General features: G+C 40.6%; 1 protein-coding gene and 1 long non-coding RNA gene across 2 annotated transcripts; one reads left to right on the top strand and one right to left on the bottom strand.

The window, feature by feature from the left end:
- Positions 1 to 1,904: 1,904 nt before the first annotated feature.
- Positions 1,905 to 8,226, top strand: LOC125754279 (uncharacterized). Its single transcript, XR_007408060.1, has 2 exons — positions 1,905 to 2,038; positions 6,698 to 8,226. It is a non-coding gene; the product is annotated as an uncharacterized LOC125754279 (long non-coding RNA).
- LOC118353202 (putative protein FAM172B) lies at positions 5,328 to 18,168 on the bottom strand. Its single transcript, XM_035710055.2, has 2 exons — positions 18,040 to 18,168; positions 5,328 to 7,195 (listed from the first exon to the last, which is right to left on the bottom strand). Exons 1-2 carry the CDS (start codon positions 18,166 to 18,168, stop codon positions 6,098 to 6,100), a joined length of 1,227 nt encoding a protein of 408 aa, XP_035565948.1. The 3' UTR covers positions 5,328 to 6,097.
- Between the last annotated feature and the right edge of the window lie 53 nt (positions 18,169 to 18,221).

Below are 18,221 nucleotides of genomic sequence, written 5' to 3'. Positions count from 1 at the left end.
CACACTCGACCTCTCTATCATAGCGTTTGTGACGCTGTTTGGTCTTTGCCAGGCTACTTACTTGTCTGACGAGGTGGTACATGCTACCAGGACAAGGACTCTACTAACATTGAACTCAGTGCCTGGCAGTTTATGGCTGATAGGAATGACTTAAGTATTTTTCAAATAAATATCCTGGACCAATCGATTTCACATTTAAAACATGTTCCGTTATATTTTTTTAAAACAAAGTTTAGTTTTGGGGCAGGTGGCTGGCTCAGTTGGTAGAGCATGTGACTCTTGATCTTGGGGTCCTGAGTTCAAGTCCCACCTTGGATATACAGCTTATTTAAATATTCTTTTCTAGTTGCTTTTTTTTGTTTTGCCCCCCCCCCCTTTTTAAGACTTTATTTATTCATGGGGGGGGGGGGGGCAGAGGGAGAAGCAGGCTCCATGCAGGGAACCTGACGTGGGACTCGATCCCGGATCTCCAGGATCACGCCCTGGGCCGAAGGCAGGCGCTAAACCGCTGAGGCGTCCCTTTTTTTTTTTTTTTTAAAGTAATCTCTTCACCCAATGTGGACTCTCACTCAGGTCCCCGAGATCAAGAGTCGAGGCTTTTCAGACTGAGCCAGCGGGCGCCCCATGTTGACATCTTTCCAAAACAATTCAGGCTCCCTGAAATATTTAACGGGGAGTCCTCCGCCCCAATATGAGGAACACTGATTTCAGAAACAAAGTCCTTCGAGTTTTGTCTTTGTAACTCGCAAAGATTTTTTTTTTTTAGAAACGAATCCCAAAACGAATCCCCAAAAAAAAATTTTTTTTTTATCATAGAAACGAATCCCAAATTTTAAAACAAACAAGGAAATCATTTACGGCAACAAGGCTCTTGTTCCAGGTCTCCTCCTCCTCGTTCCTGACCTCACTGGGCCTCCCCTCGCCTGCGGGCCTCCCGGGCGCACACGCGCCGCGGCGTTCGCGAGGGGGGCCCGGGTCCTCTCAGCTCAACACACACGACTAAGAGGACAGCAAACACGCGCATCCCTACCCGGAGTGCAGACACAGAGGCCCCGCTGCTGCCCGCCGCAGGGACCCGGGCGGGACGCGAGCTCCGCGGGGAAGCGCCGAGCGGGAACACGCACCTCAGTCGCCGCTCCGCTCGGCGGCTCCGCTTCCGGACCTCAGGGGCCCCCGCCGCAGCCGGAAGTCCCGCCCCCTCTCTCCGGCGCTTCCCTATGACGTCGGCCGCTAGCCGACCGCCTTCCGGTCCTGACCGCCGCGCGGTCGTGGGGACCCTGGGCCCCGGGTTTGCGGCCGTGCCAGGGGCCTCTAACCCGCGTGTGCTCCTCGCTGGTTTTAACCTCTTACACCAACTCTTTAGAGAATTTCGCTTCCTCTTCACTTAACCTGCTCTCGCCGTGGTGAGAAAGTGCCCTCACGCAGTGCTAAGATAACGTCTTCACACGTGTCGCTCCTCGTCGGCTGCCTGATGCCAGGACTTTAACGCGGGGACCTCGGCGACCTGCTGCAGGGCTGGGACGTGAAGGCGGCACGGGATCCCTCTCGCTCCGCTGAGCTCACCTGTTAACTTTAACGTGAAAATGAAATTGAGTCACGTAGTGCCAATTAGTGGCCTCCGGGTCAAAATCCCGCCTGCGCGGCTTTGTGCGGCCAGCACATTTTCGCACATTTTCGAGTGTTTTAACTCCGTTGCCATTATTAACCCATTAGGAACGACGTCGTTCACTGAGTAAAGGACAGTCTTTACTTTAACAAGGAACGGTACTGAACAGAGGTGGACCCTTAACCTAAAACCACGTAAAAATTACCTCGAAATGGATCAAAGACTTCCAACATAAAAGTCAAAACTATAAAAACTCTTAGAAGGAAACGTGGGGAGGGGGGACGTCATGACATTGGATTTGGCGATGATTTCTTGTATGACCCCTAAAGCACAGGCAACAAAAATAGGTATTTTGGATTTAACCAAAATTAAAAACTTATGAATGTCAAAGGACCTATTGACAGAGTAACAGATTTGGAAGATATTTAAGAGGTAAAAATGATAGAATTTGATGATTGATTGGGATTCGGGAGTAGAAGGAGAAGAAGTCAATATTCTAGTTTGAGCATCGGGACAGAGTGATTAGTGCAGGGAATGGAGAAAAGGGCCGTAGATGGGGTGAGGGCAGAGTTGGGGAGAGCAATTTTTGACACAACAACTGAGCTTCCTTCAAAGTCTGATGATGTTTCCTTTACAATATATGGCAGTTGGCTGCGTGGGTCTAAAGTTAAGGAGAAAGGAAATGAATCAAAGGTACCTATTTGAGGCTTTGAAACCAGTCTGAATCCATCCGGGTGGAAGAGATTACCCAGGGTCTGGATAAAGAGGAGGAGTAAGCAAAGGAGACTGAGATTGAGCAGCTGGCGATACTGGAGGAAAATAATCAGAATATGGCAGAGGCCAAGGGAAGAGTGTTTCAAGGAAGAGGGGCCCAATGGATTTCAAACGGGTCAACTGGGTTAAATATTGCCTGTATATCATGTAACATAGACAGCGAGGCATCCATTGCGTGGGACCCTAACTGAGGGTTGGACGCTGAAGCCAGATGAGTGTGATTAAGGGATGAGTGGGTCCTAAGAAAATGGAATCAGTAAGTGTAAATGTTCTAATGAAATTTGTCAGGGGCAATATACAATGGGTTCAATCCCCAGCACACAGTACCCTGTGCTGCTAGCCTTCAATCTCTTTTCATCTTCCCAGGAAGAATCTCAGAAGCACCAGAATTTTCCCATCTCCTCTGAGTATCTTTCCTTTTTTTAAACATTTTTTTAAAAGATCTTATTTATTTATTCACGAGAGACACAGAGAGAGAGAGAGAGAGAGGCAGAGACACAGGCAGAGAGAGAAGCAGGCTCCATGCAGGGAGCCCGACGTGGGACTCGATCCTGGGACCCCAGGATCATGCCCTGGGCTGAAGGCGGCGCTAAACCACTGAGCCCCCCGGGCTACCCTTGAGTATCTTTCCTGATCTAGTTTCTCATTTTCTCTCTCTGTCTTTTAAACTCATTATGCTTGTCAAAGTTAGTGCGGCATCTATCAGAAAATTTCTGTTAGTTATTATTACTGTTATGTAGGAGAGGCTTGACCAAATGATAGGATTTTTAGCAAAAGAATGAGGAAAACAAAAGATACTGAGAAGAGTGAACTTCCTGAGGAGATTGAAAGAGATGGTATTCAGAGGACAATTGGAGGTAACTGGTGTTGGGTAGGAGGAGGAAATCATACTTCCTTTGTAACACGAAGAAAGGAAGAAACGGGGTGGGGTGGGGGGAATAGAAGCCAATTTATAGATATGGCAGCTTACTTTGAGTTTCCATTTCTGGAAATGGACTCATGTCTCTTATTTTTAATTTGTTTTTATATTATGTGGAAGACAACTGGAAGGATTTGTCTTGAAGAGTGAGATGCAACCTTTCCCTTACTACAGGAGGGAAAGATAAATGTGTCAGTTCACATGGATCATAAACATGGGCTCAATGAACTTTTTGTTGCTTTCCTCAGGGGAGGAAACTATAGGCCCGATGATAGTCCATCACAACTTTCACCTCACATGGGGTAAATTTAACTTTATTATTATCTCTCTGGCCATTTATTACCTAGTCTTTCTTGTTTTTAGATTTTATTTATTTGAAACAGAGAGAGGGCATGAGCAGGGGGAGGGCCAAGAGAGAGAGGGAGAAGCAGACTCCCTGCTGAGCGGGGAGTCCGACATGGGGCTCGATTCCATGGGGTCATAACCTGAGCCAAAGGGAGACGCTTAACCAACTGAGCCACCCAGGCACCCCTGGATAATCTTTTATAATATGTAAATCTGAAAATATTCTGTCTAAAACCATTCGATGTTTTCCATTTTTTTTTAATTTTTATTTATTTATGATAGTCACACAGAGAGAGAGAGAAAGAGAGAGGCGCAGAGACATAGGCAGAGGGAGAAGCAGGCTCCATGCACCAGGAGCCCGATATGGGATTTGATCCCGGGTCTCCAGGATCGTGCCCTGGGCCAAAGGCAGGCGCTAAACCACTGCGCCACCCAGGGATCCCAATGTTTTCCATTTTTATGAGAAAAAAGTTGAAAATCACAACCATGGACATTGCAGCCTTGAGCAAGCTGCCTCTGCTTATTTCTCTAACTTAACTTTCCTGCTACTGACAAAACTTCTTTCCTTGACCAAATCTGAGCCTGGCTCCTCTGAGCACCCCTCTCGACTAGGCTCCAATGTTGGACTCCATCCTTGGTCCACTTAGTCCAGTTTTTGTTGATGTCACTTAGTCTAGTCTTAGCAAGAGTTCTGGTGTAAAAAATCTTCCCTCTTTGGCATCTGATCATCCTCTAGATCTGATAAAATTCCTTATCCTCCACTGCCAGTATGTTACCATCCTACCCTGCCTTGAGTAGGAATTAGGTTGAATCAGTTTGTAAGAATCTCTCTTATGCTTAATGTTTCCTCTTAGTTAATTTTCCATTCACTGACTCTCACCCTACACTTTGGCTATGAGGTTCCCCCCTCAATTGTCCTTGTGAATCAGAAGTTAAGCCTGATCTCTCCCTTACTGCAAAACCCCCATTGCAGTAATCCTTCCTGAATAAAGTCTTCCTTATGTCTTTTTTTTTTTTTTTTTTTTTTTATGATAGGCACACAGTGAGAGAGAGGCAGAGACACAGGCAGAGGGAGAAGCAGGCTCCATGCACCGGGAGCCCGATGTGGGATTCGATCCCGGGTCTCCAGGATCGCGCCCTGGGCCAAAGGCAGGCGCTAAACCTCTGCGCCACCCAGGGATCCCTTCCTTATGTCTTTTAACAAATATCATGAATAATTTTTTCCTTCACACTACTCTCCCATAATTTTTTAGCTTCAGCTGAACTGGACTTCTTTCTCCCATGTCAAAACTTTTGCATATGCAATTCCTTTGCCTATGAATTTGTGTTCGCAGCTAACTGCCATTGTCCTTCAAACTAAGCATCATCTTCTCAGGGAGGCATTCCCTGAGCCTGAGGCTGTTAGCTCTCATGCTAGATGTTCCATGGCACCTTATATTTCTTTCTTTCTTTTTTCTTTTTTTTTAAAGATTTGATTCATTTATTCATGAGAAACACAGAGAAGAGGCAGAGACACAAGCAGAGGGAGAAGCAGGCTCCATGCAGGGAACCTGATGCGGGAATCGATCCCAGAACTCTAGGATCATGCCCTGAGTCAAAGGCAGACGCTCAACCATTGAGCCACCCAGGGATCCCTTCTTTTTTTTTTTTTTTTAAATTTTATTTATTTATTCATAAGGGACACACAGAGAGATGCAGAGATACAGGCAGAGGGAGAAGCAGGCTGCATGCAGGGAGCCTGATGTAGGACTTGATCCTGGTACTCCAGGATCACAACCTGAGCCGAAGGCAGACGCTCAACCACTGAGCCACCCAGGCGTCCCAGCACCTTATATTTCCAAACACTCTTCACACTTGCATTTTGTCGCCCATCGTGAACTCCATGAGGATAAAGACAGTGTTGGTTTTGTTTGCTGGTGTCCTCAACAGCTACAATCGACTGGTACATAGTAGACACTCAAATATTAGCTGAAGGTGTGAGTAAATACCTTTAATACATTTAAACATAAGACCAATACATTTAAGCAAAAGAACACAAACATACAAAAAATGGAGTTTGCTTAGGATAATTTTTATGTTCACATAGTTTTAGTATGGCATTAACAACATAGAAATCAAAGACTGACTTAGTATTTAATCTATATTAATTTAATCTCTATCAATCTGTATCAATCTACAGTTTTGGCAACATTCTATTAAGCCATAAGAAAGCTTTTCAAAAGGTCCTCTAATTGAATAATACTATAAAATATTAAAGATGGTATTAACTGTTCATCAACACAAAAGAGAATATATTCACTTTTCAAAGAAAGTAGCAAATCAAACCTCAAGCCAGCATATAACACTGCATATTCTTTTCATAACATAATACTGTGAAGCATTCCTTTTCTTCTAGCATCTACATTAGCAACATTTCAGCAAGACAAAAAAAAAATCTTAGATGACAAAGCAACTTAAGCGCTTTGCTTTCTTTTTGTGGAGCTTCTAGTTACTACCGGCACTCGGGAGAAATTAATAGTTGTTTTGGCTTTCAAAGCTTTTTTCAAGTATTTAAAAATGGACTGAAGGCTAGAGGAAGGGGCTAAGTTGTGTTCTTCTGTACCAGCTGAAACTATAGGGAACTCCTTTTTTAAAACAGTAGCTGCAGGTTTATCCAAAGGCTTAGGACTTGTTACCCATTCACGGCAGTGGTGCTTTATCCAGGCTAATAACTGTACATCGCTCCCCAGCTGGTGTCCTACATGATGGTCGGAGTCAATAAGTGCAACAGCATATACTTTGTTCATCACTTCCCACTTTCTACGTACGAGTAAGTCCATAAAAACCAATCCTCCATAACCATGTACTATGAAAGCAACATCCTTGCTTTCAGTCTTTGAAATGAAGTAATCCCAAATGTAAGCCATGTGTTCTTCAGGGGTGTTGCTGCATCTTTTAGGGATGTACTGGAGAGGTTGCTGGAGAGATAAAACATTCTCTGCCTGAACCATTTTTAGGGAAGAGGACCCAATATTTTGTGTTAAAAGGCCTTTCCACTCTTTTTCCATCTTTAGGTCCACAAAATTGTCATTGGGATTTAGCACAATTACATCATAATGGGCCTGCAAGGCCATTTGAATACATGGTATCTGACTTCCATGTTGGAGACCATGATGTATTATTGCCTGCTGACTCCATTGACCAGCTCTAAAGACCCCATGGTCTTGAAGAAGAACAAGAAGAATAGAACGATGACTTGTTAATAATGCTTTCTCACTCATGAAAAAGAAGCTTCTTGGTTCCTTATCAGCCTCTGGTGGGATATACACTTTTTGTAATTTGCATACTTTCTCCAAAAGCTCATAAATGTATTGTGCAAGCAAATGGCCAAGGGCCTGGTAGCGCTTGCTATTCCTCTCAAGAACATTTTTATAATAGTTAAAGACAAAAGGCCTTTGTGTCTCCGTGTGTCTCAACTCAGCTTTTTCATTGAAGTCATATTTAAGTTCTTCTAGGAAGTCAGATTGTTCAAGAAATTTTTGGAAGCTCAGCTCCTGAGTCACTGGTAACCACTGAAAATAAAAAGCAACGTGTCAGTGGTAGAAAAAAATAAAATTTTCAGCTTGTTAAATTATTCTTGTAGGAAATCATGCTAAAATTAAGTACTTTGCTAAGACATGATCCTGGTAACTTATGCTAAAGACTTTAACTCAAAATTATTGTGAATGAAAAAAAAATGATTGTGAATGATGCAAAATAGTAAGGCACAGTGAAATAAGGAACAATGGCCAGACCATACATCATGACAGAACTGACCAACAACCCATAGCATCTGCCCAGGATGCCAACCCCTTACCTACAATAAATACCCCGGGAAGCCAGCCTGCTGTAAGTCAGAGTTGTAGGAAGCCAGACCACTATGTCTAGTGACAATCCAGGAAGCTAAACAATGACCTCTGTTACAACTGGCCCCAGAGGGCAAGGACTTAACTAATAACTGAGAGTTTTCCTCATTTTTATCTCCCCGTCCAACTTAGGACCCATCAGAGAAAGTCAAATATGCATCCCTAACCAATGACACTAGATATTCTGCTTCTAGTTAGTACACTGGCAGCTTCCCCAGATCGATAGTCCTAGGACATACCAACAGTCTTCCCTATTTTCCACTATAAAGCTTTCCCATCCTTCGGCCTGCCCTTGGGTCTCTGACAAAATGCAAGTGATGGTGGCTGACTCCATTGTTAGATTGAGTGTAGAATAAATAGGTTTGGCTTTTTTCTTTTTCTTTAAATTTTTTTTAATTTATTTATGATAGTCACAGAGAGAGAGAGAGGCAGAGACACAGGCAGAGGGAGAAGCAGGCTCCATGCACCGGGAGCCCGATGTGGGATTCGATCCCGGGTCTCCAGGATCACGCCCTGGGCCAAAGGCAGGCACCAAACCACTGTGCCACCCAGGGATCCCGGTTTGGCTTTTTTCATTTGGTTGGTCTTTGTTTATTTCTATAGTAAACACTTAATAAAAAAAAAACCAAAATAAATAAATTTTGCTGTTAAATGGCAGGGGATGGCAGTGGGGGTGAAATGTCAAACAGGCAGTATAGGCTATGATCAATCTATCTTATATTAGAAGATAAGGTTATTCAGAGAAGTGAAAAAGCTGCTGACTAAAAAGTTAATTTATTTTTTTTAATTTATTTTTTATTGGTGTTCAATTTACTAACATACAGAATAACCCCCAGTGCCCGTCACCCATTCACTCCCACCCCCCGCCCTCCTCCCCTTCTACCACCCCTAGTTAGTTTCCCAGAGTTAGGAGTCTCTCATGTTCTGTCTCCCTTTCTGATATTTCCCACACATTTCTTCTCCCTTCCCTTATATTCCCTTTCACTATTATTTATATTCCCCAAATGAATGAGAACATATAATGTTTGTCCTTCTCCGACTGACTTACTTCACTCAGCAAAAAGTTAATTTAGATAGTGATTATGGACAAAGCCTAAAGGGAAAAGAAAAGATTTTGAAAGGTTAAGTTGCTTGCTATGAAGATTATTTTTTTTTGCTATGAAGATTATTAACTAAATTATTATTCAATAAATGATTGGGTACTAAGGCTGACTTTGAAATTCGTGTTCCTGACAAATACATGAATATGCTCTCTACTTAATTTCTTGAAACTGACACTGGCAATCCATAACCATCACTTCCAATAAGTAGTACTGAAAATGACTTTTAGTGCCACACAAGGCGCTACTAAGGCTTACGACAAAATTAAGATGGTGCTTGCTTGCTTTATTTTCTTTTTTCTCACTTTCTGAATCTTATATTCTGATTTCCATATATAATTGGCGCCTTATAAAGGTGTTTGGTTATCCAAAGCACCCAACCCATCTAGACTGTTCTCTATTCCTCCCTGTTCCACTAAAACCTTTTTCTTCTAGTGTGACTGACCTCAGGTGCTATTATGTAATTAATGTCTTCTTCCAAAGTGTAAATGATGGTTAGACCTAACCATCCTTTAAAAGGAGAAGCTTCTGGAATTAGATTGATTTAGGTTTAAATCCTAGCTCCAAATTTTTAGATTGAGTGACTTTCAGCAGGTTGCTTACCTTCTATGAGTTTCTTCAACTTCTGAGTGTTAGCTTATTTATGCCATCTAAAATAATCATCCTTATTTCTATCCTGCTACTCTACTTTATTTTTCTTTTAGCCTATATCACTACTTAATACATAATTGCTTGCATATATTTATTTTTTTAACCATTTAATTAATTTTTTAGGAGGGGAGAAGGAGAGGGACAGAGAATCTTAAGCAGATTCCTGGCCTAGTATGGAGCCCAATCTCATGACCTCAGGGTGAACTGAAATCAAAAGTTGGACACTTAACCCACTGAGCCACCCAGGCACCCCTTGCTTGCACGTTTCAAAATTATATGTCTTCCCTCACTGGAATGAAAGCTGTAGCAGAACAGAAATTTAGTTTAACTACTGTATCTTTGATACTTAGAGTGCCCTTTAGCACAAATTAATATTTTTGAATGAATATATGCAAAATAGGGTTAACATTTATTTCACAAGGCTGTTGTGAGAAAATAACTAATGTAGGTAAAAACCATATTATACACTATCTCACACATGGAAGGTTCTGTGAAATTGACAGGATGAAATTCCTTTTTGAGAAATGTGAAGTTAAAAACCACATATATCTATATATCTTTCTACCTTCCTTATTCACTTTAACATTGTGACATTTATCCATATTAATGAGTGTACTTCTAGGTCATTCATTTTGTCTGTTTATGGGTATTCCATTTTTTGAATATGCCATAGTTCAACTATTTTCCTGTTGAAGAACATTTAGGTTACTCTAATTTTCCACTATTATAAACAAAGCTATGATGGACATTTTATAGCTGTATTTTGTGCACATATCAAGAATTTCCCTAGGCAATATACTTAAAAGTGGAATTTCTAGGTTATATCGTCATCTTGCACTTTGCCAGACATTGATTGCCAAAGTGCTCTCTAAAAAGGAAGGTCTATTTTATAATGTGGCATGGATGACCAGGTTTGCATAGAAAAGCAGTAGTCTCTCAGATCTAAAATACTCTGTTTAGGAGCACCTGGCTGACCCCATCAGAAGAGCATGCAACTCTTGATCTCAGGGTCATGGGCTGAAAGCAGTCTCTTTTTGTACTGAAATAAAGAGAAATAAAGAGAAAGATACAGTATATATAAAACTCAATGAACTGAACAAAGAATCTTGTGAAGAATTCTAGTGAATTCAAGAAGCTAGTGGATTAACTTTTCTTTTAATCAGAGAGTAAAATAGACAAAATCAGTATATTTAATAGCATATAGTACAGCATTTAATTATTCTTTTCCACCTCTGTGAAGTGTGTACCTAGTTGTTTGAGAGACAATTGAGAATTTGCAAACTGCAGAAACAAAATGGCACACAGCTTTATAAGTGACAGGAGGAGATTGGGTAAGCAGGAGTAAAGTAGTATCTTGCAGAACAGAAAGCGAGACAATTCTTTAGGATTTACTTTAGCACATTTTGCTTGGTTAATATATTCCAACCTGTAACTCTTCCCTGAATTCATATTTGGCTACTCAGTATATTTACTTAAATGTCAGGGAGCCATCTCAAGCTTAATATGTCCAAGAGACCTCCTTCCATCTACTCTCTCTACTCTTTACTACCTTAGTAAATGGCAACTTTATTCTTTCAGTTACTCATGTTGTAAATTTTCCTTCTTTTTAATACTCAATCAGCAAATCTTTAGGCTCTGCTATTTGAGATATATCTGTAATCAAATCACTCATCACTCCTCCACCTCTACCACCCCAGTCCAAGTCACCAGTTCTCACGTTCATTATCAAGTCTCTTGTGCAATCTCTTTGCATAAGCTCTTATCATCCTGCAGTATGTGTGATAAGACTTTCCACACAGCACCTAGGAAGATCTTTTAAAAGCCTCTAAATTGGATCTCACACTCCTGTTCAAAATTCTCCATGGTTTCTCCTCTCAGAATAAAAGCCTAGGTCCTTATTACCACCTACAAGCTCTCACATGGCCCTTAGCTCTGCAATGTCATTTCCCTCCATTTTCTTATTTGCTTACTCATCTAGCTGCATGATTTGGTTCTTAGCTCTCTCAGGTGTCATTTCCCCAACATGCTCTTGCTTACTCTGCTCTAGCCACACCTGGCCTTTTTGCCTCCAATCTGTGAAGCAAGCTCCTGTTTTTTTTTTGTTGTTGTTGTTTATTTTTTTAATTTTTTATTTATTTATGATAGGCACACAGTGAGAGAGAGAGAGAGGCAGAGACACAGGCAGAGGGAGAAACAGGCTCCATGCACCGGGAGCCCGACGTGGGATTCAATCCCAGGTCTCCAGGATCGTGCCCTGGGCCAAAGGCAGGCGCCAAACCACTGCACCACCCAGGGATCCCAGCAAGCTCCTGTTTAAGGGCATTCTCCCTTGCTATGTCTACACCTTGGAACAATCTTCCTCTAGATATCTGTAAGGCTTTATTTCCTTCAAGTTTCTGCCCACTTGTTTTCTGATCAGAGATCAGAGCATTCTATTTGAAAGGGCAGTCCTCTCCAATTCTTCTTCATTCCCCTAGGATTCTTTTCTCTCTCTCTCTCTCTCTCATTTTTCTTTTGTTCTTTATTTCTCTTTCTGCTGCCTCTCTCTGTTTTAAGCACTTACTACCTACCCTACCAGCTGACATATACTTGCTTATTGTCTTCCTGCATTAGAATGTAAGTTCCATGAGAGCAGGGAGAAGGACTTTGTTTTGTTCACTACTCCTCTATCCTTAGTTCTTGGAATAATGCCTGAATACTAGGCATTTAAATATTTTTGTTAGAACTTTATGATTTTTGCTAAGGGCATTAGGAAGTAATGAGCAAAAGTCCTATAGCTGTATATACAGGAGAAAGATACATACAAAGCTTTTAAAAAATTATAGAGGTTTCTTGTATGATTTAAAGTCAGTAAAAGTCAATTTAATAATCATTTTTAGAGAATATCCTATGCATATATGTATGTTTTCTCTTTTACAAATCAAGATGGTCCATTAAAATAAAGGAGAGAAATTAAATTTTTTAGTTTTTGAAAGAATGGATAGGATTAAGATGGCTTAGTTTTAGGAATAAGCTTGTTAGAACTGCAAAACACAGTTTTCTCGGTCAATATGCTTATTTTATAGAGAAGTGAGGCTTTCAAAGGTAAAATGACATGCCCAACGTAACTCAGGCAGTTCTAGGAGCCTGAGAGAACATTCATTTTTACCAGTGATCTTATAAATGCATAATATTTAACTGTATTTCATTAATCCACCAAAAATTTAGTGAAGGCATTTGTTAGACACTTAGTGTCTTATATAATATAGCATAGACATTTTACATGGAGTGGAATAATAGAGAACGGTATGTGATCATTAATGAGAATTTTAAATTAGATCCTTCTAGAAATTTGGATTAGGAGGTTGACACAGCTTTTATTTTTTGTTCTCAGGATGGCTATTGTTTTTAATTATTTATTTAACAATTGTGGTATAATATACTAAAATTTACCATTTTATTTATTTATTTATTTTTAAAGATTTTATTTATTTATTCATGTGAGACACACACACACACACACGCACACACACACACACACACACACACACACACACAGAGGCAGCGACACAGGCAGAGGGAGAAGCAGGCTCCATGCAGGAAGCCCGACGTGGGACTTGATCCCTAGTCTCCAGTATCAGGCCCTGAGCTGAAAGCAGCACTAAACCACTGAGCCACCCGGGCTTCCCAAATTTACCATTTTAACCATTTTTAGTTGTACTGTTCAGTGGCATTAAGTACATCACATTGTTGTGCAACCATTACTGCGATCCACCCACAGAACATTTTTCATGTCGCCAAACTCTAACTTTGTAACCATTAAGGGATAACTCCTCATTTCCCCTTTGCCCCAGCCCTTAGCAAACCATTCTTTCTATGAACTTGACAAGATAGTAGCAGGGGCAACAGACTCACAGATGTAAATAATTTTAATTAGCTTGATTTTTAAGGAACTCCTTTCCTATTTAGGATCATAATGTGGCTATACTGAACAATATTTTACATTCTTTAAAGGTGAATAGTAAGCTTTTATGAAAATATAATTTTACTTCATTCCTGTTTCAGCAAAAAGAAAAAAGAAAATATAACTCTAAATTTGAGAAGTTAGGGTCTACCCCAGATTACACAGTAATACCTTATTACTATAAGCAGTCCTTGATATACTTAAGAGTTCCCTTTGTGTAGCCTATACCATTAGGAAGCATAGAATGAAAGATGCTTTAAAGCATTTAAAAGTATCTAAATCCTTTTTTTTTTAAACCGTGAACATCATTTTATTTATTTGTTTGTTTAGAAAAACAAAACAAAGAACCTTTTAAAACATATTTTAAGAAAATAGGGATCCCTGGGTGGCGCAGCGGTTGGGCGCCTGCCTTTGGCCCAGGGCGCGATCCTGGAGACCCAGGATCGAGTCCCACGTCGGGCTCCCGGTGCATGGAGCCTGCTTCTCCCTCTGCCTGTGTCTCTGCCTCTCTCTCTCTCTCTCTCTGTGTGTGACTATCATAAATAAATTAAAAAAAAAAAAAAAGAAAATAGTGGCTATTTTGGTACAAAAGCAGCATTATTTTCTCAACACAGAATGCAATTATGAAGCTTTTTACTAAAATTTTGCCTGTATACAACGCCATTTAGTAAATTATAGAAAATAGTAGAAAATGATAAAGCTAATGAAATGACATTATATAGAAGGTTAAAAAAAAACCCAAACTAAATCCCTTCCTTCTGGTATTCCTTCTCCTTTCCTATCTCTCAGGAAAGACTAAAATAGCTGAATTTAATCTACCTGAGGCAAAGACCTATAGAAAACAGGATTTTAGAAAGTAAAAAAACAAAAACAAAACAAAACAAAACAAAAAACAGATGTCACCAAATCTTGAGTTTCCCAAATTTGAGTATGCAACGAATTTTCCAGGAAAGTTTAAAAAAAAAAAAGTTTACTGAACAATTATAAAGAGAAACATCCTGTAACCACTCTTAAAGGGCCTTCACACACTTATCCCTATCTCCAAAAGCAACCACTCTGGACTTTTATAGAAATCACTGCTTTGCATCCTTTATGGTTTCATCTCTTAAGTGTACAGCCCTAGAAATTATAGCTTAGTAGTTCAGATTCATACTTAAAAAATATTTGATATGTCTTTCTTGTAAAAATTTCAAACAGATTATTAGGCTCCACTTCTAGGAGATTCTTTATTTTCTGCACAGGATTTTATTTTATTTTTTTAATTTTTATTTATTTATGATAGTCACACAGAGACAGAGAGAGAGAGAGAGAGAGAGAGAGAGGCAGAGACATAGGGAAAAAGCAGGCTCCATGCACCGGGAGCCAATCGTGGGATTCAATCCTGGGTCTCCAGGATCGCACCCTAGGCCAAAGGCAGGTGCTAAACCGCTGCGCCACCCAGGGATCCCTCTAGATTTTGATTCAAAAGGTCTGAGGTAGGACCTGGAGGTAGTTTTAAAAAAGATGCTCCCAAGTAATTTTGAAAACTAGATTTTTGGATTTACTGACTTTGTCCCATCCTGGATCCTATGTTTCTTGATTTGGATTATTTAGAGGTAAGTGGGTACCAAAAGTTGAAGGCTAAAGAAGATTGAGACTACCTAAAGCCTCAGTTTTACTAAACAGTAACATAAAACGAAATTTTTCTCTTGAAACTAACCAAATGAATCAAGGCAAAGAAATACTAAGTAAAGACAACATTTTAAGATAGAACACTTCATAGAAATTAGTGGTATATATACAGGATCACTTGGCTCAGCCCCAGGGCCAAACAATAATTTAGGGATCTTCGGTTAAAGGTTTGTGCAGATTCCTCCTATAGCTTTTTGTACAAAAGATTATCCATCTGCTGCTCAAATACCTAGAATTACTGAAGGTTTTCATGACTACTGGAAATAGGCTATCCCACTGCAGGGCAATTACAATTGCTGGTTATCTTCAAAACGAAGTATCTTTAAAACTAAACAACCTATACGTCTCTTTTCATGATTCACAGGTTATTTCATTTATATATGGAAGAAAACTTCCCTAATGTAAGAATTCTCGGGATTTTAAAGATAAGAATCAATTACTAATGAAAATCAAGTGAACAGCTACATAACACAGTGCTCCATATATGTTTGTAAAATCTAGGCTTTCCTGAAGCCCCTGGAAAGAAGTTCCAGATTTCTTGGTTGCTTTTGTTTTTTTTTTTTTCTTTTTTTTAAAAAAGATTTTATTTATTTATTTATTCATGAGAGAGAGAGAGAGAGAGGCAGAGACACAGGTAGAGGGAGAAGCAGGCTCCCTGCAGGGAGCCCGATGCGGGGACTCCATCCCGAGCCTCCAGGATCACACCCTGGGCTGAAAGCAGGCGCGAAACCACTGAGCCACCCAGGGATCCCCTAGATTTTTTATTTTAGTTTTTAAAACAGGAAGTCAAAATGTTCACACTGCCCATCTAATCCTCTTTACAGGGGTGCCTGGGTGGTTCAGACAGTGAAGCATCTGTCTTCTGCCCAGTTCATGATCCCAGGGTCTTGGGAGTGACCCCCGTGTTGGGCTCCCTATTCAGGGAGGAGTCTGCTTCTCCCTCTCCCTCTTCCCCTTTCCCCTGCTCATTCTCTCTCAAATAAGAAAAAAAAAAAAAAAAAAAACCTAAAAAAAAAAAAGCCCTCTTTACATTCATTTTGTACTTAAAGTTAATTCACTTGTGATAAGAAAGGGCCTTTTGCAAATTTTAAGTTCTCTTCAAAGGAATAGTTAATCAAAGGGTAAAATAGTTGATCAATTTCACACTGCCACTTTGTCTTGAAACTATTAAAACGATACCCATTGCTTAGAACAAAAATACAATGAATACCTAACTTCATCACTTTATATGCATTTTTAACATTTAATAAAGAACCACATGCATTGAGCTAAAACCTGTCCATCCTCTTATAAAATACCGGGTTAGTGAATTTCTAATCTCAAGTGATTTTAATATGAAAGGCTCTATACAGCATGAGCTCAATGTACAAAAGAGAAATGATATTACTCCCATACTAACACAATCATTCACTTTTTTTGGGGGGGGGGTGTCTTTCTTATTTTTATAATAAGGAAACTTACACCTGAGCATCATAAAACACTATAAAAGATCAGTTAACCAGTCTTTCATAAAAGAAAAAGTGAGGTTAAATGATTCTCTCAAATGTAGAAACTGAACTTTTTCAGTCCTTTAGTTGTTTGCAATGCAGTTAACTATGAGCCAGAGATGAATACTATAACAATAAAACTACTGGTTAAAAAGCAATTTGAAAATTCTTGAGCTTCAAGTTCATCTATCTTCACGTTTTTCAAAACAAGTTCCAATTCAAAGAAACAAACTGGCTAAGTCTTCATTAACAGAAATGATATATTTGGTTCAACAAATTTCAACAATATATTTGCAAGCTGAATAATTTGATCGTCTTAGAATTTCATTTCTTATATGTTAACTTATCGCTAAAACCATTTACTTTTATGGAACCTGCTAATTTGGGTGGAAATGGGTAAGGCCTACTTACACTTTTCTTTATAATGTTCCCATGTCTCAGCTCTATTTCCATCTTTTGCAGTTAACTTTTTTCCTACAATATTTGCAAATGAATTGGGCTGGTTTGATTCCGGAGTTAAACCACTCAATTAAAAAAAAATTGATTTATGGGGCATCTGACTGGCTCAGTCAGTGGAACATGCGACTCTTGATCTCCAGCTTGTAAATTCCAGCCCCATGTTGGGTATAGAGATTAGGTAAAAGCAAAAACAACAACAACAAAAACTAAAAAAAAAAAAAGTTGGTTTGTAAGGAAACTTAAAATTCAGATATTTTTCTGTAAGCAGTGTTTGGATTTGTCAAACAGAAATAAGTTAGGGTCCCTACATGAAACGCTTGTAGTAGAGGTCAATCTCATCAAGCCCTGAAATAGTCCCGCTTTTCAACCATGCCCGCCCCCCCTCCCTGTAAAACACTCCCCCAGCCCAAATGGGCCTTCACACCTGGGGGAGGCTCGCCCCCGCCTCCGCCTCCGCCTCCGCCTCCGCCTCCGCACGGACGGTGGGTCTCCAGGAGCTCGAGACTGCGCTCTGGCGGCCGGTCGGGCACGTTCCTGTGCGGGGCGCGGGCGGGCGCGGGCGGGCGCGGGGCGGCGGGCCCTGGGCTCAGAGCCTTCCGGGGTCCCTAGGCCTGGGCTAAACCGCCTTGAGCAATTTTGTCGGACTTCCTGCGATTACAGGTCACACATTTATTTTTATTTATTTATTTTTTTAAAAAAACTTCCATTTATTTATTTTTCAATTTATGATTTTTTATTGGAGTTCATTTGCCAACATAGAGCATAACACCCAGTGCTCATGCCAAGTGTCCCCCCACCCCGTGCCCGTCACCCAGTCACCCCCACCCCCCGCCCACCTCCCCTTCCACTACCCCTCGTTCATTTCCCAGAGTTGGGGTTTATTTTATTTTATTTTTTTTAGACTTATTCATGAGAGACAGAGAGAGGCAGAGGGAGAAGCAGGCCCCATGCAGGGAGCCCGACGCGGGACTCGATCCCGGGACCCCAGGACCACGCCCTGGGCCGAAAGCAGATGCTCAACCGCTGAGCCACCCGGGGATCCCAAGATCACACATCTTAAAAAATTACTCCACTATAGACATCGTGGCCAAGGAAATAGGACAATTTTCTATGCTGCCTCTTTCCAAGACCTCAACAAAACAAAACAAAACAAAACAAAACATCCCCCCCCCCCAGAAAAAAAAAATTCTAAAAAAATACCAGACTGGGTGTCTCGAGAACCGGGCCGGTTCCTAAGTACTGTAATAGAAGTCGAACGAATTCCAGCTCAAGCCACAGCCGTCGACGTCCTATTACCTCCGCAATTTTTTTTTTTTTTTTGCATTTCATGTTTTTAAAAAAGCGAGGTCTAGTGGTGTTTCCCCCCCTAGCCTAAAAATGAC

This window comes from Canis lupus, chromosome 33 (assembly GCF_003254725.2).
Source record: "Canis lupus dingo isolate Sandy chromosome 33, ASM325472v2, whole genome shotgun sequence".
Lineage (NCBI taxonomy): Eukaryota > Metazoa > Chordata > Mammalia > Carnivora > Canidae > Canis > Canis lupus.
The sequence above is the reverse complement of the archived record's forward strand: the minus strand, read 5'-3'. Positions and strand labels throughout refer to the sequence as shown.